At 32.4% G+C, this 24,139-nt stretch overlaps 2 protein-coding genes across 2 annotated transcripts; one reads left to right on the top strand and one right to left on the bottom strand.

Moving 5' to 3' along the window:
* Positions 1–2,344: 2,344 nt before the first annotated feature.
* Positions 2,345–12,739, top strand: LOC120340432 (baculoviral IAP repeat-containing protein 7-like). Its single transcript, XM_039408689.2, has 13 exons — positions 2,345–2,523; positions 3,293–3,364; positions 3,666–3,825; positions 3,917–4,103; positions 5,121–5,163; positions 5,714–5,787; positions 6,069–6,154; positions 6,562–6,747; positions 7,381–7,679; positions 8,863–8,962; positions 9,589–9,792; positions 10,931–11,181; positions 11,721–12,739. Exons 1-13 carry the CDS (start codon positions 2,475–2,477, stop codon positions 11,915–11,917), a joined length of 1,908 nt encoding a protein of 635 aa, XP_039264623.2. The 5' UTR covers positions 2,345–2,474; the 3' UTR covers positions 11,918–12,739.
* Positions 12,740–22,261: 9,522 nt separating this feature from the next.
* LOC120325441 (uncharacterized) lies at positions 22,262–23,656 on the bottom strand. Its single transcript, XM_039391552.2, has 5 exons — positions 23,524–23,656; positions 23,370–23,455; positions 22,902–23,063; positions 22,635–22,824; positions 22,262–22,351 (listed from the first exon to the last, which is right to left on the bottom strand). The coding sequence occupies exons 1-5, from the start codon at positions 23,632–23,634 to the stop codon at positions 22,286–22,288; spliced, it is 615 nt and encodes a 204-aa protein (XP_039247486.2). The 5' UTR covers positions 23,635–23,656; the 3' UTR covers positions 22,262–22,285.
* Positions 23,657–24,139: the final 483 nt, after the last annotated feature.

The following is a 24,139-nucleotide window of genomic DNA, read 5'->3' as shown; positions in this document are numbered from 1 at the left end:
ATTTGATTGGAAAGATGTCTGGGCTATAAATCCATATCCAAAATGTTTTTTGAGCCCTAAAGGCAGATCTTGTTTAAATTTTGGGTCAATTTAACGATTTTTTGAATTTTCAGGAAATTTACGTTATTGGGTTGTATGAAAATTATTTTGTTAGAAAACTGATCAATTTTTTTTCAAATGTCTTCAATTGATTGGAAAGATGCCTGAGGTATAAATCCGCACTCCAAATATTTTTTGAGCTCCAAAGGCGGATCTCGTTCAATTTTTGGGTCAATTCAACGATTTTTCGAATTTTCAAGAAATTGACGTTATTGCGTTGTATTAAAATTTTGTTAGAAATCTGATCGATTTTTTTAGAATTTCTCTATTTGATCGCAAAGATGTCTGAGGTATATTTCCACCCAAAATATTTTTTGAGCCCCGAAGGCAGATCTTGTTATAATTTTGGGACATTTTAACGATATTTCGGATTTTTAAGAAATTTACGTTATTGCGTTGTATTAAATGTATTTTGTTAGAAAATTTATTGATTTTTTTTTCAATTTGTTTCAATTTTTTGAGCCCCAAAGAAGATCTTGTTCAAATTTTGGGTCAATTTAACGATTTTTCGGATTTTTAAGAAATATACGTTATTGCGTTGTATTAAAGGTATTTTGCTAGAAAACTGAAAGAGTTTTTTTTCCAATATCTTATGTTGATTGGAATGATGTCTGACGTATAAATCCATACCCAAAATATTTTTTGAGCCCCAGAGACAGATCTTGTTCAAATTTTGGGTAAATTTTACGATTTTTCGGATTTTTTGTAAATTTATTGCGTTGTATTAGAAGTATTTTGATAATAAACTGATGGAGTTTTTTTACCAATTTCTCCATTTCATTGAAAAGATGATGAATTCAGATATCCATACCCAAAATATTTTTTGAGCACCGAAGGCAGATCTTGTTTAAATTTTGTGTCAATTTAACGATATTTCGAATTTTTAAGAAATTTACGTCATTGCGTTATATTAAAAGTATTTTGTTAGAAAACTGATCATTTTTTTCGAGTTTCTTTATTTGATTATAAAAATGTCTGAGATATAAATCCATACCCAAAATAATTTTCTGAGCCCCAAAAGCGGATCTTGCTCAAATTTTGGGTCAATTTGTTTGTTAGAAAATTCATCGAATTTTTTCTCAATTTCTTTATTTGTTTAAAAACAGGGTGAAGGTATCAATCCATACCCAAAATATTTTTTGAGCCCCAAAGGTAGTTCTTGTACAAATTTTGGGTCAATTTACCAATTTTTGGGAATTTTTAAGAAATTTACGTTATTGCGTTGTATTAAATGTATTTTGTTAGAAAACTGATAGAGTTTTTGTCCAATTTTGTTATTTGATTGGGAAGATGTTTAGGGTATAAATCCATACTCCAAATATTCTTTGCGCCGCAAAGGCGGATCTTGTTCAAATTTTGGGTCAATTCAACGATTTTTCAGATTTTCAAGAAATTCCTGTTATTGCGTTGTATTAAACGTATTTTGTTAGAAAACTGATCCAGTTTGTGTTCAATTTCTTTAATTGATTTGAAAGATGTCTAAGGTATAAATTCATAATCCAAATATTTTTAAGCCCCAAAAGCTGCTCTTTTTTAAATTTCGCGACAACTATTAATTTTTTTGGGAACTTTATTGGTATTCACGTATACATGTTTTTGACATGTATACATTATGTTATTGCAATACTTACATAATATTATCATATCAAAGTATACAATCTTATTTTATTCACATGAGACTAGATACTGGTACTGTATTTATACACAAAAATGTTAGACTGCATTTGCTGAGTACGATTAAACTAATTTGTAATCATAAATTTTATAATGAAACACTTTTTATGACTTCTTGTTTTCGAGCAAAAAGATTTTGCTAGCATTTTGCTAGCTTGACAGAGTTGTAGTGTAAGTTATTTCCAAATTTCCCGAAATCTACATACAGACTGTACAGATGTGTTGCTTTGTTCTGTTTCCATATTCAGATATCTACATGTCTGCCTTTTAGTACCAAGTTGGTTCTTGCATCAAGTGACAAGACCCAGTGAAGAATTTTGAGCAATTGCAGAATAGTTCGATAGTTCAGTAGTTTGCTGTTTGCTAATACCGGTACCGGTACCAGAATACTAATCTAATTCAGTCTGTACAGCTGTACCGGTACCGTTATTGCCGAATTGTCAGAGCTGAATAGTCTCTCATATCTTTAAACGTTATTATGCCAATTTTTCCTCAAGTCAGCAAGTGCCTAAATTTCAAGTGTTTACTTTTAGTCTGTCCCCTAAAAATTTGTCACTGCTTGATATTCAGATATTTTTCCCTTTTTATCGTTGTCAGATTGCATAAAACTGAGAATAGTTCTTCGTTGGGACTTCATGGACTAAGAATTCTAATATCCATATTGGATATTAGAATTCGAAGGCCTAATTTAATTGGAAGAAATGTCATCCAATTTTGATAATGAAGTTCTAATCAACTCTCTTGAATCAGGTACTGTATAACTGCAGAACTTATAGCAGATATAACTGTATAACCAAGTTGTTGTAGACTACAATTGTAAAAGTTAAATAAAATTGACTTCTCTCACCAGCTGAAACCCTGCATTGCTGCTTCCTGTCTGTCTGTCTGTCTGTCTGTCTGTATATAACTAACTATAACTATACTGCTATAATGTGATGCAGTCATTACTACTAATACTGTAATAGCCTGATAGCAGTGTCTTGGGAAATACCCTTATATCTGTATATGAAGACAGTATATAGACAAATGAACTGATACTGGTACTGTGATACCTAGTTATGAGCGTGACAGTTTAATGGTCGCTTATTTAAGTACCGGTATATTTTGTTAGTATTAAAAGTTGATGTTGTATTTATTAGGTTTTGAATGAGATTCGTGGGATATAATTATTATGCACCAATGTAAGTTATAGCGTTGGAAACATTTGGCACATATCATGTTTTTGGATTCAAGAACTTGTAAAAGTGAACAGAGCATTATAAAATTATAAGATAATGTCTTAAATTGAAAAAATAGTATTTTTATCAGAATTTTATTTTGTTAGAAAATGACATATATTCAGATACTGGCATCTGAAAGTGAGTGGATGAAACAGTATCATAGTCCAAATAATATACATTGTCTAACTCAGCTTATTTTTTGGGGGGAAATTGCTTAAAACTCAAATAGAAGCCTTATTATGAGAGCATTTTTTTATTTGTTGTATATTTGTATATTGAGGTATTTTTTCTTCATATAGGTTTTGAAACAAGACTTTTTGACATTGTTGATAGAGATGGGGTAACCAATAGTGGAAATCGTGATGCACCAGGTAAATATTTTTGCCAAGTTTGCTTTCAATCCTTCGCTAAGAGAGGAAAATGTGTGGTATAAGTGTTTCATATAATGCAGGGATTCTGTAGAAAATGTCTATTCTAAGTGATTCACTTACCAAGTCTTGCTTTACAATTAACATGAATATATTTCTGTAATGTTTTGTCTTACCAAAGTTCAATCGTACTCAGTGAAAAAGGCATCCATAGTAATACCCTACATGTACAAGTGGTAGGATGCAAATGATTATGGTAATGTTTTATCTCTATGCTTCATGTCTTTTTTCTATTCACTTGAAGGTCAGAGTTGTGTGTACATACTATCTGGAAATCACGAAAATGAGGGATACAGAATTGCAACCTTTGCAAAATATCCAGAAAATATTCCAGTTTTACCAATTCATCTCGCTCGCGCAGGATTCTATTATACAGGGTTTCGAGATAGAGTGAAATGTTTCAGGTGAAAAAAACCTTTAATAGGATATTATAATTTTCGGGTCAAATATTCAATTTGTATTCAAATAAATTAAAATTTGGTCTTTTTTTTCTAGTTGTGGCATAACAGTTGAAAACTGGATGATTGGTGATGACCCATCTCTGGGAAGTTGGCATAAGACAGATTGCACCATGGCACGAGGAAATAACATACGGAATGTTGCGTCTGATTCTGTTTATCCTAGTTTAATGAGGCAAATTTTGGGTCCGAGCAGTAATTCTCAAAGAAATAATAGACACCAGGTTTGTATTCTGATAATTCTTACTCAATGGCACTTGGTGCCACTAAGCATTTGGGACCTGCTCGTCCTTACTATTGCTAGTTACCCTCCGTGACTTTAAAGCGAAATCACAATTGCCTCATACTCCTGACTTCAACTACGGACTACTAGAAAAGACAATTTTGATAATTAAAACTTCGGGCTATTTGAAAGCCTTCTTTAATGGAGCATTGAGAAGGTTTAGTGAACTTTTAATGATGCTTTTTCAATTTCTGCTCAAAAATTTGACCTTCAATGTTGACTTTTGTCATCACTGAAAGTCTGAGATTCTGATTCCAACATTAATTCCATACTATAGCTCTGCGTACATAATTTTTTCAAATAACAGATTTCATTGATATTTTCATCTATATATTCACTTTTTAAATCATTATTCAAATATTATTTATAAATTTTTTAAACATTCCAATGTACAGCCTTGTGTAGTAGCCTACTGGCTAAATTGAAGTAAACATGTTTATGTTCAATAGTTCTTTATTCGCTTTGACTTCCTTATGCCATGTCAGTCAATAAGTTAAATATTAAGCTTTTCCCATAGCAATTTGTGGGGAAGTCCCTGGTTGCTGTTGCCCAGTTAGTCATTATTCATGCATTTCACATGATGAGTTATATAATAATCCTGTAGTCATTTATGTCCAATTAATCACCTTTGTATTGATGCTTTTAGTTAAATTTATGGATGACAAAGTTCAAATATGCATTGCACCACTGATATGACACCAATGCTGCTCAATTTAAATTATGCAGCTCTGATTATTTCATAGTATTTCATAGTAGCTGGTTAATTCAAATGGCTGCTAACCAGTTACAATTTTATTTACTACCATTTTTATACATGTGGACTCGCAATGTATTAACTATTCTCTGACCGACCATAATAAAAAGACAAAATCATGAATTTCTGTATGATTAAACCATGTTATTGATTTTGATATGCCATCAGATTTGAATATTTATCTAGGTAATATCATTTTTTTAGGAACCATCTCAATCTGCTCAACCCTGTAGCTTGCAGGGAGCCGGTATGGTTATTTAATAAATTTTTTGAATTTTTATTTCTATACGCATCATTCAACTACTTTTTGCTCAAAATGAAACATTCTGTTAAACTTAATAAATGCAACTGTAGTTAGCTTTTTTAGGTTTAATATTATCAGTTTTTCAGGGCCTGTGAAGTCTTTTTTCTATGGCTTCCAACTTTTTTTGTCACAGACTAATCCTAATTATATTTTATTCATGAGCAGATAAGTTGAATAATTCAGAATGGCGTGTACAGTTCCTCATATTATTTTCCCCAATGTTGTGCCATAACCTCACACACATATATAGATATATACCGCCCGGTATATATATCTGCAGGCCTGCTTTGCAATTATTGTTTTGAGGTGAAACTAATCCATTGCAATAAGCAATAAACACATTCTATTTCTAAGTTGTCCCCTTACAATTTTTAAGCAGTTTTTCTTTTGGTTTTCATTTCTGCTATTAGACTTATATCTTGTTATATCTTGACATTCTAACGAAAATATTACATTTCTCATGAATGCTATTTTTCGTTTTTTTTTTACACAGAATCGACCTACAATGATGTTACAGAAAGACTTAATCACGTTAGCCTCGGTAACCAAGTTGCTGATGCAGTCAATGTAAGACATTGTATTTTATATATTATACTTGGTTAATAATATGGTTAGATTTCTGATATTTTTTATCATTGGGCAGTCTAACCGAATGTGGAATAATAAATGTATTACCAGTTATCCATTTCCTTATTCGTCTCTAAGTCATAGAAACTAGTATATTCGTATAGGAAATATACAATAGAGAGACATTGCAGAAGTATTATTTATAGCTTCATGCTTTGAATCGTCTTTATTGATTTTAGGTTATAAATGTTGCAATAATGTTTTTAAACCCTTTGTTTAAGGTACAGTTTCAGTTTGCTGACATCGTAGATCAAGAACATGGAAGAATGTTAAGAACACTCAATTTATACAAAGAAGAAGATAGAAGGTTTCTACATTTGATAGTTTTACTTTCATGTATACTTGTTTACAAGTCCTTACCATTGTTGGAAACAACTCTTCGAACCTCGATCAAGTCATGGGCCATTTAATACTCAAGTCAAGCTTAATTCTAAATTCCAGTCACTGCACTCATCAAATCAAGTCAGATTGCTGCCCATTGGAGAATGTGTTTTAGTAGATTTCATGATCAACAGTAACAAGGATAAATATGATGGTTCTAAGTCTAACATTTCCTCTTATGTTAACAGCATTATTCAGGAAATAAAATTGTATATTACTGACTTGACTCCCGAACCTAGGTCATTATTTGTCCCATTCAAATGCTGAAATTCTGATTGGCCAATCGAATTTTTGTTCATATTTTATTCTCTAAAACCCTATTTATTATTTTAGAAAAACTTATCAAAAATGGCCGACTTATCCAGCGCCGTATTTGTCAAGCACTCTGGCTAAAAATGGTTTATTTTATCTCGGAAATCTAGACAGAACGCAATGTTATTTTTGTGGTGGTGTGCTGAGGAATTGGGCCGCTAATGATGACGTTCAACTTCAACACAGATCACATTTTGGCAATTGCAAGTATGGTGAAGTAGTATCTTCTCGAGAAATATAATCTATTTTTATTTACATTGAATCTCTAGTATCATTGGAATTTGGTAGATTATTTCAATATGACGTTGTCTGTATAATTTTTATCACCGAATTTAAGGATGTTAAGTTAAGATATAGCTACTTCATATTCTATTCATTAAGCAGGTTGAATTCTGTATTGTATACATTATAGTATTATACTATACATTGTGTCCTATAGAAAATCTTCCCTTAATAAATATAAGTAGATGAAATCATAGATAAATGTTGCAAGATTGGATTTTTTTATTATTCTGAGCCAGAGAAATGGCAAACCTTGTCCGATATCAGTTCATGCCGTGCATAGAATTATAAGCCTAGACTTCATTTCAGGTGAATGTACTTGATGGTGGTGAAAGAAGCACAATCTGTCATCATTTACGTGAATCACCTTACGGCAGCAGAACGTCCAACAATCCTCTCGCACATACTTATCTTCTATGAGATTCGAACCCATGTTGGGAACATTTGCAGGTTAATCTGATATGCTAAGCTAACCCTTAGATCTGTATGTCAACCGTTACGCTCTAACTACTCACTCAATGATTGTTTTGTATTTCCTATGTAAAATCTTCTCAACAGAATGTTTACAAGCAACCATACTGGAAACATACCCTTGTCTGAACAAGAACGGCAAAACGCTGATGCCGCAGATCGTGTAAGATTGCAACAAGTTCTCTTGGGAGATGATGACCCAATACAAGAACCACCAGATCTTCCAGCAGAAGATCAAAGAAGAATGGCAGCTTTATACCCTTTGAATGCTCCCATTAATCCACACATGCGAACAATGCAAGCAAGACTTCAAAGCTTTGATAATTGGCCTGAACGAACAAGAGCCACAAAAGAGCAGATTGCAAAAGCTGGATTTTTTTACTTGGGTTAGTTGATTACATATTTGATAAAAATTGTAGGCCTAATTAGATATTCAGGTTTTCATACTTTTTTATTTTATTTTTTTGAATTAGTTCGTTTAGCATTAGTACTGTTTTTATTCCAGGCATTTTAAAAAGTCTGTATTTAGTAATGATAGATGAAAAACTAGCGTACTAGGATATTGTGTGTTGAACTGTAGGTTCTTGGATGAGCAAGATAGTATTAATCTGGTAAATAAGAATAAAATATTATTTTTTCACAAAATAGCAATTGTATTTGTGAGCTTTTGTCAGATCATAGTGAAACTTCTTCAGACAAAATAGTTATACCTTAATGAAACATGCAGAATAATAATGGCCAGTTATTGAATATTGATGATTAGTGATAAACAAGGACAAGGAAATAGTGCATAAAATTAATATAAACTTGGACAGACTACAGACAAACCGAATTAGCGAACCTAATATATTAGAAGATGCTTACTCAGCTTTGAAATGCATGTTAATTAGATAGTAAACTAATTTAAATAATCAATTTATGCTAATTAAGCACTGGCTCTCATTAGGGTCAACTTGAAATTGATGAAAATGCTTATCAAATAGGCAGACCTGTTGAATTTTTGAACTGTTAATTTACTTTGTCATCTGCAAATATTAGTTCACTTTATAGTTGTTTAAAGTGTGCATACATTTGTTATACAACGTTGCCGCTGGGTGTAGCCGCCTGGGCAGCGATTAACAATGTGAACCTAACTCTAAATATAGCATAATGTGCACTCTGGGCTTGCAAATTTTTGTATAAACTGGTTCATAGGTCATTATAAATGGCTTGAATGCTAAAGATTAAATCTAAGTAGAAATATATGAACACAAAAAGACTTGAGAGCACCTGAGAGTTTGCTGAAGAAATTGGCAGACAACAATACAGAGGAGGGCAAGCAACACTTGTGCTTATCCTTAATTATAATCAAATTCAAATGGAAAAATATTTGGCGAAATGTTGGGTCCTATGGGTGTGAGAATAATTTCTATAAGAATTTTTGATATTTCATTATTTTACCATAATGAAGAATTCAGCTTCATTGTCAATGCCTCAGCATAATTTTTTTTATGTTAGAAATCCTCAACATTTCAGGCTTCTCAGCCAAGACTGCAATTTTCAAACTTCAATGAATTGTTTGCATTGCAGGTCAGTCTGACAAAACCAAGTGTTTCTATTGCAATGGTGGATTACAGAATTGGGATCCAAATGATGAGCCATGGACCGAGCATGCGAAGTGGTTTCCTGGGTTTGTTTCTTTATGAATCTCCACTCTCTATTCTCCAACGAAATGTTAATTAATAGTCATATTTATTCTTAGCATCCTTGAATTAACACACTCCACAAGTAGTAGTTAAGTAGTTGGTCAAACAAAACAGCAATCAATAGGATAAACCTTTAGATTAATAAAGGTAGAAAATGTAACTCTGATCTGAGAATTAGCTTAACCACGAAGGTTGAATAGTCATAATTTTAGTCGGTATTTTTACCCTTAAATCAGGTGCAAAGATTGAGAGTCAAAGAAATTGATGCTTTGGGGACTAGTTTTAAGTACACTTGATTGAGGTCCAATTCCTAATCCAGGGAAAAATCATCTGCTCATTCACTTTTAATACCAAGAGAGCTAAATTTTGGTGAAATAATGGGTTTGGTCCCAGACTTCCATATGACTAAAATAAAATTTGAAAAAAAAAATCAGCTAATAGCCATGTGACGACTTGTTCAGTTTTCAAGTACTGAATTCAATTGGTCCATATTAGTTGCGAGAAAAACGCTTTTTCTCAACAATAACAATGAAAACTATTTAGCAAATTTTCCTTTGTTGCCATAAATCTCTTTTTCTCAGCTTTTTATGCAACTTGTTTCGTGTTACAGTTGCGCTTTCGTGATCAGAGAAAAAGGACAAGAGTTTGTACGACGGCAGTTCGAGCTTCATCCTAATTTGAATCGGCCAACAATTAGAAATTCAGTCTCGTACGATATTCCTCCTGATGTTCCACCAACCCAGACAAATATCAATATTGAATCTTTACAAGATATGGGATTCCCAACAGAAAGGATTCAAAGACTAATGAGAAGGTTTGTAATATATAGATTGGTGGCTCCCAATTGAGGCCCACGTAACTATTTAATATGGCCCGCTGAACTCAAGTCAGGATACTTTTTTCTCTTTGCCAATCGTTATGCCATTATCACAGTTTAAGTGTATATTCATACCAATTCAAGTATACTGGTATCTTAATTTTATGTACCGGTACCAGTATCGGCATTTTGTGGGTGCTCCCTTCTACTGGCCTGCAAGTATTTTTAGGAACCACTGAAGTAGATCAATCATGCAAGTTTGTGCACTGGATTTTAATTCAGATGATTCAGTTTTGATATGCTATTTTAAGAATTTGGTTATTGTGGTTAGGGGGTGATAATTCATTAGTTCGTTGAATTTCTGTCTTTGTCTCTTTTGGAACACTTCATTCCTCCCTCATTACTTTATTTATTCAATCTTCAATTGATTCTTATCCAGTGACGATTAGTTGCATAAATAACTATTTTACTAATAATAAAGAACGAAAGAATATTAGTAATACTAAAGCAAATACGAAGCAAAATTCATCTCCAAGAACTGAAAAATTCATCCCCGGGTTAAAATAACTTTCTGATTGGGAAGTGTTGGGTTTTTTATTGTTCATGGAATACTTAATTCAAGTTCCTCAAGAACGAATTTGCTCAATTTCAAGCTCTTTTCTTATGTCTTATAATATTGATGAAATGTCAGCTATTTAAACAAATGGTGCAATTAAGTTTGTTAATGTTTAACGATTGTAGGTAGAATCCTGACGCCATCGTTGTGCTTTATTTGAACAAATTTCTTCTTTGTTTTAAGTCTTCAAGATTTATATTTTTGGTCATAATTTTCAATATTTGCTGTTAAAAGTATTTTATATATACTCTTCACATTCATTTTAATATTATGGTAACAGGGACAGACACAAGCGCAAACAAGTTTGCTAAAATTGCTTGTTGAACAAAATTTGATGGAAACTTGAACACTTCAGGGGTGTTTTCTAAGACATTAAAAGTAACATTCAATATTGGATATTAATTGTTGTCATAGAATCATACTTTATGAGTACGATATGTTATATTTTGATGACAATTTTCTAAAATGTACCTAAGCTTATTTGAATTATTATTATTTTTTCCAATTTTATCATCTAAGAAAAACTGAAATAGATAGAAGGGGTTACACAGATGTTCAAGAGCTGATTGAAGATCTGCTGGCAGCAGATTTATCAAGTCCTGTGGATCAAAATACATCATCCATGCAAGAAGCTGAAGAACATCACAGCGCTGCCGTTCAAGGTGCACCAATGATTGCTGTTGCAGCAGGTGCAGTTGCAGGACACAAAAGGAACGGAGATAATTCGAGTAATGAGGCAAAAAAGATAAGAACTCAGTCACCTGTATCTGGTATGTTTTCTCATAGATTTCATTCAAGCAGCATATAGCAGATTTACGATATTCTTTATATGATTCTTTATACGATTATGAATAAAGTGGCATACAAATGTGCACTGTCTTAGGGCCTTTACTGTTGTTTCTGATATCATATTTTCATATGATATGTCCTCCAAGCTATCGGATCTTTTCCCTAATACCTTACTATGAAGAATTTATTAAGTTTCATTGTTGATATTATTTTGCTAATTTTTTTTTTGCCGGGCGCGGGATAAAAACTGATGTTCTTCTCAGCTAGTGGAACAATTTCTTTACAATTTTCTGTATTGAAAGATCCAAATATCTTTCAGAATAATCTCAGACCTCATATATGCTCCCTTGGGTATGTTATTTCAACCCGTATCTTGTGATTTTTTAAGTAGCACTTCAACTTGGATTTTGGTGGTCTCATATTCACTGAAGAGAAGCGTTACTTTGTGCTTATATATTCTTATATTTCTCTTTTTTAAGCTGCTTAATCACATGAGTAATATGATTTTTTTCTTACATAGCATCAAGAGAAATGGCTGAAAATCTAAGATTCATGCAAGAATCCGACAGATGTCGAAATTGTTTGATGAATCCAGCGGATGTTGTATCAATACCATGCGGACATCTTGGAGCATGCTCTGATTGTGCAAGGAATATGAAGAGATGTTTTATTTGTAAAATGAAAGTGCAATCTCAAGTGAAAGTATTCAGAGCCTGAATAACTATATACAGGGTGGCCAAAAAAACAAAACAGAACACATACATTTAATAAAAACTTCTACAAAAATGACAAAAATATTTTTGAATTTTTACTATGCTCGATCTTCTGTTCGAGCATGATTCTAAAGATAACATAACTTTTATGCAGAATGTCCTAGACTCCTAAAACTTGTGGGTACAATTATACATTGATAGAGGTCCAAGATTAAACAAAGAAAGATAATTTACTGTAAACTTCTGCATTGACTTGCAGTTATTCTTACTGAACAATTTGGGTTTGAGCTTGTGTTATATGGTTTTTATGATGTAAAGTTTGTGGTCTGTGTACTGTATATATCTTGTGGTATGTACTTGATTACTAATTTAAAAATTATCTCGGAGTTTGAGTAATTTAGTACCGACCAGGGCCGGGAGCTGGCTGGCTGGCCGGGATTTTAAAATCGCAGCGTCTACTAAGCCATAGTATTTCCAAGCTCCGGCTTCCCCAGCCCGTGTGATATCTAAAATGGTTTGGAGTATGTTTGACCGTCGGATATGGGATTGCTATTTTGAATTGGTAAAGTTTGCTTAAAAGTTTTTCGTTTTCCTCACTGTGCACTTTCATCTTGGTGACCTCGATTTCTATGTCTTTCATCAAGTTCTGTTAATCTTATGTTATCCTGACTCGAGCAAGTATGTATAAACTTCCATTTCATTATCAGTGTTGTCTATAATAAAAAAAAATTATAACGCATACGGCTTTACTATAAACGATCTGAAGTATTCAGGTTTAAGCTTTTGACTGTCTTCAATAGACTCTGAATAGAAACAACTGAGTGGACACTTGTATGGGCATTTATTTTTGTACCGTATAGTTGACATGAATAAAAAAAAAAGATTAAACCAGGTAAATTGAAGTGCCTCGTTTCAGAATAATGTCAATTCGATATGAACGCACCTCGAAAAAAATTGCATTCCTCTTGCTCGCAAAACCATGCTCTGCAGATTCGTGGAAGCGAGCTGCTCAAGAAAGGGTCTATTAGCGAGAACCTCTGATTCGAGGCAAAAAAATCCCGATCTTTTTAAGTCGGTATGCTTTACTAATAACTCAAATGTTTGTGGCGATTAGTGCAGGTCTCCCAAGATTCTGAAAACTAGACGCTTCTGCATCAGCAGCACTTCACTAAATCAAACATACTTGTGACTGCTTTTCAGAATATGTATTCTCAATGTTCAAAGTTATTTAATACAGGTTTGTTTATGTGAGAAAAATCACGATATAGACGAAACTTATATGCGACCGTCTAATTCTAATACATCCAGAGGTCCAATCATCGTCATCCTCTTTCTGCATTTGCATGGAGTCTGTGATAAATAGAACGTGATATAAAATGAGTCAACGTAAGTAAATCAATCTTCGTTCAATGATTTCTGTTTTAACTTTATTGTATGTTCAAATACTGTCCATGGCGAAGGTTGCACACGGTGAGGTTTGAAACTGTCAGTAGGTTTAGTGAGATATCGGCGAAGGAAGTCAAGAAAAATGGAAAGAAATTGTTTCTCTATAGCCAAATTGGTCCATTAGTTTCAAATAAAAGCGATATTTTCTAGCATCAGCAACAATTACCCAAGCAACAACAAGGTGAATAACAACAATAGTTCAAAAAACCCATTCCTGTGTCTAATTTGTGTCCAATGATTCTCATGTATACTCTAAATGGGAGTATTATATTAATGACTGTTTATAATAAACCAAGCCGTCAATTAGAAATGATATTTGTGTAGCTTCACTTAATGTTGAATGAATCGCTGTGATGTTTTCCTTAAAACTTTTCTTCGTAAATAAGTAGAGATGGTTTAATATTTAGAAATCGAAGCGAACTAAAATGGTACGATAAATTTACAACTTTTATCAACGTAGGACCTACTGCTATTGAACTAATCTTGTTTTATCTTTGAGTGAATTCAAGGTATAAGTATAAGTTTATTTCGACTCCATAATCAGCAATAGACGATAAAAAAAATAGATAAAAGTAAAAGTAACTGATTATAGAATCGGGAAAGCGAACAAAATCTAGAGTAAGGTTTGAAACGTACAGATTTTAGATGGAAAGGTATTGATAAAAGAAGTAGTACGTGTTCGCTCACCCAAGTAATTAACAAGTTTTTTTTGTAAGCACGATCGGTTTATTTGTAAGACCCAAATAGGTTCAAAACATTCGATACTTCAAAAAAGGAATTAAGACACATCATATATTTGCATAGTTGTAAACAGTATTAAAGATGTAAAACTGTTAGAAAGGCAAGGGTAGAATTTTACCTAAAAAATTCAATTTAGTATCATCCTACGCAATAAATATTGAGTGATGAACAATCACAATGAACTTGTGGTATTATTATCGCATTTTGGGGATATCAACCCGATTAAATTAAAATCTTCTGAATATAAAATAAATCACCTACTGAATTGGGTTGAATGTTGCATTTTATTTAAAGAAGCACAATAACATATTAAACACAATTAACATATTTTAAAGCGAGTGTATGACAAAAACGAGTTTTTTTCTGTGTTGGGGCTACGTAGTAACATCGTTTGATCTCATTTAATTATATAAAAATACTAGAATCTTGAGTGTCGCTGCTCGATTCGCCGCACCATCCCAAACCTGTAAAACTTTGCGTTTATGTTTTTTATCATAATAATTTTTGTACGTTTGGTGTTTAATGATAGGAAAAATGAACTCGACATTAGTGTCGGCAATAGAAGTTTCTTTTCGGTTGATTATATTTTGAACGTTGTTCTTTCTTGTGTTCCGACTGGCTAATATTTATCGATAATTGCTATTCTGTTTTGACGCGAATTTCGCGGGCTTCACAGCACCTGACGTGTCACGCGGGGATCTTGCATCACGACTTTACTCGTCGTAGGTCGTTCTTGTTTATTCTTGTTATGATGTTAGTGGTGTGGTTTCGCATTATCTGCTTTACTGACTTAGCGTGTGGGTGGCATTTGGTCTCGTTAGGTAGAACTGTGGGGGGTTATGATATTATTAACATACCCATTTTTACAATGTGCATGTACATAATTAGTGTCTTGGATTATTATAAAGCTAGAGAATGTGATTATAATGAGGATTACAATCATATTTGTATGTCCTTTGTTGAAGACAATATTGGACAACAACTTAGTACATTTTGGGGGATTAGAACTAAAAATACATGTTTACATAGATTTTGTCCTCAAAGTGAGTATAGACTAATATTAGAATTTTTAAGAAAACATTACATAAGTAGTACAGATATAAAAGAAGGTATGCATAAAACTATTTATAAAAAAATTGTTATTTCTATGACTGGGGATAGATTAATTTTTCTACGCAATTGTTATTTAAATATTGCATGTGAGAATATTCATAATAATATTCTGGCAAACTATATGAAAAACTTTAATTTCAAGTTAATGTGGGATATTTTACCAGTAAAAACAAAACCTGGAATAAGAAATATTGCAGGAACTGATATGTGTGTGTTATGTGGAAAAGAACCAGAATTTGTTAGCCATCTATTTATAAGTTGTGAATATTTTGATTATGTTTTTGATTTTATGGAAAATACTGTTAGGAAATTAAATAATGCCAGACTTTTGAAAGATTATGAATCTTGTGTTTTATTGGATTTAAGCTATTTGTTACATTCCAACATTACAAGACGAGATTTAGATATTATTGTTTATTAAATTTCAATCACCAGGTATAAAATATGGATACAAAGGAATTCTGTTATATTCGAAGGTAGTCCCCCTAATCAGCACCTAGTTATCAAACAAATAAAAACTGCAATCACTTACAGACTCAACATTGAAAAAAATAGAAAATCACCAAATTTTGTCAGAGAATTTAAAATACTAAGGAATTGTATTTGAACTATAAATCAAGTGTGTATAAATTTAGTATGTATAAAAATGAACATATCTAACATATTTAATTTTTTACTTTTATTGTACATAATATAATTTAATATGCTAAAAATTGATGAATTGTATGCCGATGCGATCAACACCTCGTCATCAAACACTGATGGAATGGACATATGAAAAATGAATATTGGATTATTTATCTTATGATTGCTCAAATGGTTATATACTTTTGGTTATATTTTATTATATTATCCCATTAAAAAAAAAAAAAAAAGAACCTGTGGTAGAACTGCTGTAAACTGCTTGTATGAGGAAGTCTGACTCTGGTCGGACGAAACGTTGCAGCAACACATTTGTGTTAGTGTGCAGCTGGACTCTTCCTAAATCTGACATTTAGTCGCGAGAATTCAGCGACAAAGCCCCTGTTATTTATAAGCACCGCATGTAAACTGCCAAGTTTTGTTTATTGTCGTATTCTGCGATATCTATTATTATATTATTACCTTGGTACAGATTTGAGTCGAGTCATGCGGATGCCCATTGCCCTGCGTTTATACCGGATAATCAAGTTTTATTCAGTGAAAACTCAGTGATTTTTTATTGGCCAATCCAGTGTTGCATTCTGTTCAATGTATGCCGTAGCTTGAGAGAATGGAATCGCTGAGGATTTTCGTGTGGTAACTTCGATATATACAAACAATAGCTTATATGTTTTGTCTCTAGAAGCACGCGAATCAACTACCATGGTCATATACAAATTTATATATATGCTCATCGTTTAATTAAAAGAAAATTTAGGCTACCCACGACATGAAATAATTTAAAAATTACTTGAATTCCGGATCACTATCATTGCGATGCCTGTCTGAATTTGAATAAGTTTTATCTCACTTAATTAAGCTTTCAACCCGCAAGTCGAAAATTCTTCTCGAAATATTGCTTTATCAAATATATATATTTAGATCAGTGTGATTGGAAGCAAAAGTGAAAAATATAAAAAAAAATATTCATATCCAATCATAGGGACCTTCTTTTTGCATTCACATTTGCATGGGGTTTGTAAATAAAGATTGATATAAAACTAATCTATAAAATCTATGGAATTTCATTCTCCAAAACAAAATTGTCAATTTTGTTTTTGGGCACGTGTATTTTGATTTTTACTGGACAAATCCAAAAATGCGAATAATTTTATGGTATAACGGTGAGTGTTACGATAGTTTCTAACCAAACTCTAATAAATAATTTTAGAAATGTTTTAAAATTATTAATTGTGTGTCTTCACATAATGATGAGGAATCATATCATCGGTTTGAAAACTCCATTTCTACACACGCATGCAAATTTATAATTAATAGTAAATAATAGTAAATAATAATAAATTTAGCAAGATGTTACAAACTGTTGCGAGTCTTTTTGGGAAATTTCATCCAAAACTACACGAATCTTGTGGAAATAGAATGAATAAAATCAACGCAAACAAACCTCTCTTGACCAATTTGCCACGTTTTTCTTAAATTGTCATAATTTCGCCAAAGCGCCAGATAGTCGGACATTCTCAAGATTCGTCATCCAAATCATATGATCTACGCGGGTTTGGATACAAGATATCCCCTCGGCCATAGTTACTTTTGTCGTTAACGCAGGATTTCTTCGACCTCCTGTTATGAGGTTTATAATATAATTGATTTAACAATTACCCATTGTTTTATCACTCTTCTCTTGCACTTACTTGCACTCAACACTATAGTGATTGAAAGGTTGGAACAATTTGACTTGTGGGTTACATTTTGTCGAACCGTAGTAAGATACGTGAATACATTTCCTACCTTAACAAGTTGAATGCTTTTCATCACCATGTGCGGAACAAAATTTGTCCGGACCGGAAGTATATTTGGGTAATTAAATAAATCGGAATTGTAACAACATCAAGCATTAACGACAACGCTGGTTTGCCCCGATCGCGGTTACACTCCATAACGTGTGTTAATCAAACGTGTGTTGAATAACACGTGAGCGAAATTTTGCCTACGATTTATGTATAATCCTTTAAGTGTGATCGCCATTTTGTTTACTATTTCGTTACAATTTCATTCTCACAATAAGAAAAATTTTGAAGCGATCCATAGACCTTTCGGAATTTTTTTTTCGTATTTTATTGCTCTCGTAAACCGACTTAGATTCTCTCGTTTTACTAAGCCGTTATTCACAATGTCGTTTTTTAATTCGTATTTTTTCTTGTTTTTAGAATTTCAACTCTCGACGGCCGGCTTACAAAATTTAAAAATTAGCAAGCTTATTTTTTACTGTCAGGTCAGGGGTGTTGGGGGTATTGTGTAGCGAATGTTGATTGTAACTATGAATTATAATGTTATTTAACCCCTTCATGTTGAATTCTACGAAATGGGTTACTTTATCATCGCGATGGTATAGGCTCTAAGTTTGATTTCTGAATCCTAAAACATCTTTGAATATTCACACCAAGAAAACGGAAATATCCTAAAGAAAACATCACAATGATTCATTCACCAATAAGTGAGGCAGTAAAAAATCTAGATTCTAGATGGTATGTCAGTCCATGTAATTTCATTTACGTTTATACTGGCTTTTCGCACTCTTTACTTCTACACAACATGAAAACCTTTTGCTGATGGAATGCCGGTAGTTAAAATATTGATTCAAAAGCAGTCCCAGAACGACGCGTAACAACGACATAGCCGCAGTAGCCAAAGCACAGTTTCTTGGGTTACAGGGAATAGGAGAATGCCATGTCCAGTTTAGGTCACCCCATTCAAAAACTCGATCATGTCAAAAGTATTGGAAAGCACTGAATTTATTTTCTATTAATAAAAATGTCCACGTTCAGGATGAGCGAAAAATAACATGAAAGATATACAAACCTAACAATTTATGCTTTGAATACCACATTTCCCATAACAGCAAATGTTAAAATGTAAATTCTTCGCATGGGATGGGTTCTGAATAACTAGGATCTAATTGACAGGAATATTTAATTTTGAATGCTTAGCTGAAATAAGTAATGATTTGTAAACAAACGTTCCTGTCACGACAATATAGCATTCTGCGGTAAATTAAACCGATCAAAATCGCTGGCTGAAGAAAGAAATCGTTTATTAATGTTTGCCTGAATAAAGGGTGTGGCATTTTTATATATAGTCGTGAAGTACATCAACATATAACATACTTTAAGCACCACAATATCAAACAATATCAGTATTTTCGAGTGTGTAGAAAGACGAAAGCAATTTTGCTTTTACCAACAGTTGCGATAATCCCGAGGAGAATCCTGTGTTATATAAACTGCATGTAAATGTAAAAGGTTTTGTTTATTGTCGTATCCTGTATATCTATAATTAGTTGTTTTCTATGAATTAGTTCAAGGTGGGCCATGCTGATGTCGGTGCATTTATATTGGTTAAACTAGTTTTATTCAGCTGAACCTCAGTGATTTTCTATTGGCGCAAACCAGTGTTGCATTCTGTTTAATAATGGCGTATCTTGTGAGAATGGATTAGCTAAGCACTTTTGTGTAATAACTTCAATGCAAATGATGCAATATTCTCACCTAGAAGTACGCGATCAAACGAACTTTTTTCATACAAAATTTATACCCATAAAGATATGATAATCCTTTAATGAAAAAAAAAATAGGGTACCTATGACACGAAAAAATACTTCAATCCGAACTTACAATTACGGAGTCTGTCAACATTTTAATACAGTTCTCTCATTAAATTCTTCAGCCCGCAGAATAAAAAAAATAACTAGTCAAATAATTTCTTTTTAAGATAAGAATTCCCAATGCAATGATATACAGATTTGTGTGATAGAGATTTAAATCAGAATATTGAAAATATTATTTTGCAAAAAATATTTGACCAATTATTTTTTTCATTCTGCGGGCTGAGAAATTTAATGAGAGAATTGTATGCAAATGTTGACAGACTCCGTAATTGTGAGTTCGGTTTGAAGTACCTTTCCGATTTTTTCGTGTCTTAAGTACCTTTAATTTTTTTTATTAAATGATTTTATTAAATTACAACTAACTTGTCAGTCTAGGTATAAATTTTGTATGAAAAATGGTAGTTTGTTCGCGTAATTCTAGATAAAAACATTGCATTATTTGCATCGAATGTACCACGCAAAAGTCATAAGCTAATCCATTCTCACAAGATACGTCATGCATTGAACAAACTCCGACACTGGTTTGCGCCAATACAAAATCACTGAGGTTCAGTTGAATAAAACTAGTTTATCCGGTATAAATGCACCGACATCAACATGGCCCAACTTGAACCAGTTCATAGAAAACAACTTATTATAAATATACAGGAGACGACAATAAACAAAACTGTTTACATTTACATGCGGTTTATATAACAGAGGATTCTCCTCTAGTTATCAACATGGCCCAACTTGAACCAGTTCATAGAAAACAACTTATTATAAATATACAATAAACAAAACTGTTTGCATTCACATGCGGTTTATATAACAGAGAATTCTCCTCGGGTTATCAACATGGCCCAACTTGAACCAGTTCATAGAAAACAACTTTTTATAAATATACAGGATACGGCAATAAAAAAACTGTTTACATTTACATGCGGTTTATATAAAAGAGGGTTCACTTCGGGTCATCAACATGGCCCAACTTGAACCAGTTCATAGAAAACAACTTATTACAGATATACAGGATACGACAATAAACAAAACTGTTTACATTTACATGCGGTCTATATAACAGAGGATTCTCCTCGGGTTATCGCAACTGTTAGCAAAATCAAAATTGCTTTTTTCTTTTTACACACTCAAACAATTTGATGTTGTTTGATATTGTGGTGCTTAAAATATGACACTAGGAGTGAATATATGTGAATGTACTTCACGACTTTATACAATAAATACCACAATCTTTATTCAAGCATTTTTCAATAAAATATTTATTCCTTCGGTCAGCGATTATATCACTAGTGAATGATAAAATATCTCCACAAGCTCATCATGAACGTTTCTGGGGAACGTTTGTTTAAGAATCAACTTTATTTCAGTTAATCATACATAATTATATTTTTTCTGTCGAATAGATTTTAGGTATTCAGAACCCATATCATGCGGGAATATGGGAGTGGCATAAACAAAACAATTTTAACATTTGCTGTTATAAAAAATGTGGTCATCAGAACATAAATTTTTATGTATGTATAGTTTTCATGTTATTTATCGCTCATACTGAATGTAGAACGTTTGTTTACAAATCAACATGTATTCAAGCTAATAAATGTTTCTTGTTTCACCACGATTCCAATAATTCTATCTAAGAAGTAACTATTTAATATCAAAAGGAAACACGACGATAATCATTTTATTTGTGTGCCGTTCATTTCTTAGATAACTGCAGAGTATTCATCAAAAGTAAATATTTAATAAAATGCCTTACGCTGAAATCACCATGCTCAAGGAAATTAAAGATATAAGTTGTAAATAGTTATTTGAAATATTAATGATTAGAAGATTATGGAAAGCACTATCAGCTATATGGCGTTTAAAGGTTTTTTGAACCATTAGAAATATGTCAGCAAATAAATTTTGCAGGAAATATTAAATTCTGTACGTTCAGCAAAAATAATTGATGGTGTATTTTATTGCTTTCTGCGAAAAGGGAACATATAAAAAATTGCTGAGCAAAGGAAGAAATTCGCTTGAGTGAGATTTGTGCATTTTTGTTCTGATGTATATTAATATACATTTACTATACAAGTTATTTATTCCAATTATTCTTTCGAAATATCCATACAATATTATAATTCTCGAGTGCATGAAAAAGACAAAAGCAATTTTAATTTTGCAAAAAGTTATAATAACCTTGGGGAAAATTCTGTGTTATCTGCAACGCATTTAAACCTAATTTTGTTTATTCTCGTCTCCTGTGATATATATTATTAGCTGATTTCCTGGGTATTGGTTCAAGTTGGGCCAGGTAGATATCGGTCTATTTATACCGCATAAATAAGTTTTAATCAGTGGAACCTCAGTGATTTTTATTGGCACAAACCAGGGTTGCAGTCTTTTTAGTATATGACCTAGCTTGGTAAGATGGATTGGATATTGACTTTAGTGTAGTAACTTCAATGCTAATAATGCAATGTTTTTGATGCGAAAGTACGCGAACGAGAACAAACTAACATTTTTCGTATAAAATTCATTATTCAATAAAAAGTATTTAAGGTACCCAAGACACGTGAAAATTGGATAACTTTGATTGCAATTCACAACGGGGGAGTCGGTCAACATTTTCATACACTTTTTTTCACTAAATCCTTCAGCCCACAGAATGAAAAAAGAGCGGTCGAATATTTCTTTTTTTTAGATTCATATATTTCACGATTGTCCAATGCAATGAAATACAGATTCATGTGATAAAGACAAAAATCAGTGTATAAAACTATATTATTTGCCTTTACGATAAGGTCCAATCATAATGAATCTCTTTCTGCATTCACATTTGCACGGAGTCTGCAATAAATAAAACGTGACATAAAATCAATTAATTGATATATGTTATTATAGTTTCAAATCAAGTCTCACTTACTTTAAACAATATTGCAAAGTGGTACTTGATATTAGTCTTCAAAAACTGATGAGAGATATTAAAAATAATTTTGAACCCGAATTCGAATGTATTAATTGAATGAATGTTTACAAATTTAAAACAAAATTAATGCTAAATACTGAATATAAATTCAATTTAATAAATTGTGTTAAAATTTCAGAAAGATCGTCATAAACGTGAACGTACCTTCACTGTGACGTTTCCCTCGAACAATTTACCACCTTTTTCGTAAATTGTCATAATTTCACCAAAGCACCAGATAGTTTGACATTCACAAGAGTCGTCAATTAAATCGTGTGATCTATGCGGGTCTGGATACAAGACATTCTCTCCGCCATCGTTACTTTTACCACCGTGGCAAAATTTATTTGGCTTCCTGTTCAAACATCAATTTCCGATAACTCTCATAAAATAACAATTGTTTCAAAACTTTAATATATAACCTGTACTTACTTGCATTCAACCCCGTAGTGTCTGAAAGGTTTGAACAATTTCACTTGTGGATTACATTTTGTTGATCCGTAGTAAGATATGTGAGTACATTTCCTATCTCCACAAGTTGAGTGTTTTTCTCCGTCATACGAAGAACAAAATTCATCTGGGCCGGAAGTATATCTGGGTAATTAGATAAATCGGAATCGTAACAACATCAAGCTATAACGACAAGGTACTTCAAGTATTGTTCCCAAATTATGCCGACGCAACATATGCGACTTGTTGCATGATTGAGTCGCGTTATCAGCTTTCATTCTCCCGGAGTAAATATAAAAATAATATCTAACATGTGTTGACTTTCAAATTAAATTTTGAATATATAAGTTAAAAATCGCTTAAAGATTTGATTATACCCTTTCAAATATTATATAAAATTTATTTATTTTAGAATATAAGAAAAATAATATAATTTATCAAAAATCAAACCTGATTCGATCACATTCCGGGTGTTTTTTTGACACGAATCCCTCTTGTTTCGGAAATTTAAACTTACTTGCTTCAATCAGAGATATCTTTGCAAAGAACAAAATATATTATTATATTCAAGCTAGAAATGAAGAAATGGTGTAATTTAACAAACCTTTTTGTCAAATCGTTCAAAGAATTCCGAATGTACGAATTCTTCTTTTGGTGTATAGTTTGCAGTTATCTCAGAAATAAACATCAAACAAATAATAGTAATCATATTCATGCTCTTCCTTAAAAATAGTGAGTTCTTAGATAAAATCACTGTCAAATAAAACAAATATCTTGCTCATCAAATGAATAAATAAAAATTGCTCAAATTTTTATTGGGGTACTCCTGAAGTATGCGCACCAAGATGTCGCATAACCTGAACTCAGGTTGTGTACCATCTGAGTGCGCATACTTCAGAAAATTGGTTTGCTCGAATTTTCGAATTATAAATTTACAACTAATACTTCATAATAAATAGCTTAAAACTTGTTCGGTCTTGATTGGAATTGTTCAGATAGTAATTAATCCAGCGGAACACCTCAAGGGACTGCGATATAAACAAATATGAGAAATCACAGAGACATACCGTGATAAAATATGCTTTGTAGATTTTCATTTTAGATTAAGTTTTAAAACGACGCCTCGAGTGCATATACAATATATATTAAGCAAAGACTGAATTAGATTTACACATATCTCATTAACGTCACTGTTCCACGATGGATAATTCAACCATTTT

Source organism: Styela clava, chromosome 1 (genome assembly GCF_964204865.1).
Source record: "Styela clava chromosome 1, kaStyClav1.hap1.2, whole genome shotgun sequence".
NCBI classification, from domain to species: Eukaryota; Metazoa; Chordata; class Ascidiacea; order Stolidobranchia; family Styelidae; genus Styela; species Styela clava.
The sequence above is the reverse complement of the archived record's forward strand: the minus strand, read 5'-3'. Positions and strand labels throughout refer to the sequence as shown.

What these genes read in the sequence shown, in the direction of transcription:
- LOC120340432 (XM_039408689.2), top strand. Translation starts at nt 2,475, where the DNA reads ATGTCATCCAATTTTGATAATGAAGTTCTAATCAACTCTCTTGAATCA. An exon ending in AATCAACTCTCTTGAATCAG is followed by an intron (nt 2,524 to 3,292) that starts GTACTGTATAAC and finishes TTCTTCATATAG; the next exon opens with GTTTTGAAACAAGACTTTTT. An exon ending in GATAGAGTGAAATGTTTCAG is followed by an intron (nt 3,826 to 3,916) that starts GTGAAAAAAACC and finishes TTTTTTTTCTAG; the next exon opens with TTGTGGCATAACAGTTGAAA.
- LOC120325441 (XM_039391552.2), bottom strand. Translation starts at nt 23,634, where the DNA reads ATGAATATGATTACTATTATTTGTTTGATGTTTATTTCTGAGATAACT. An exon ending in TTGAACGATTTGACAAAAAG is followed by an intron (nt 23,456 to 23,523) that starts GTTTGTTAAATT and finishes TTCTTTGCAAAG; the next exon opens with ATATCTCTGATTGAAGCAAG. An exon ending in CCGGAATGTGATCGAATCAG is followed by an intron (nt 23,064 to 23,369) that starts GTTTGATTTTTG and finishes CTAATTACCCAG; the next exon opens with ATATACTTCCGGCCCAGATG.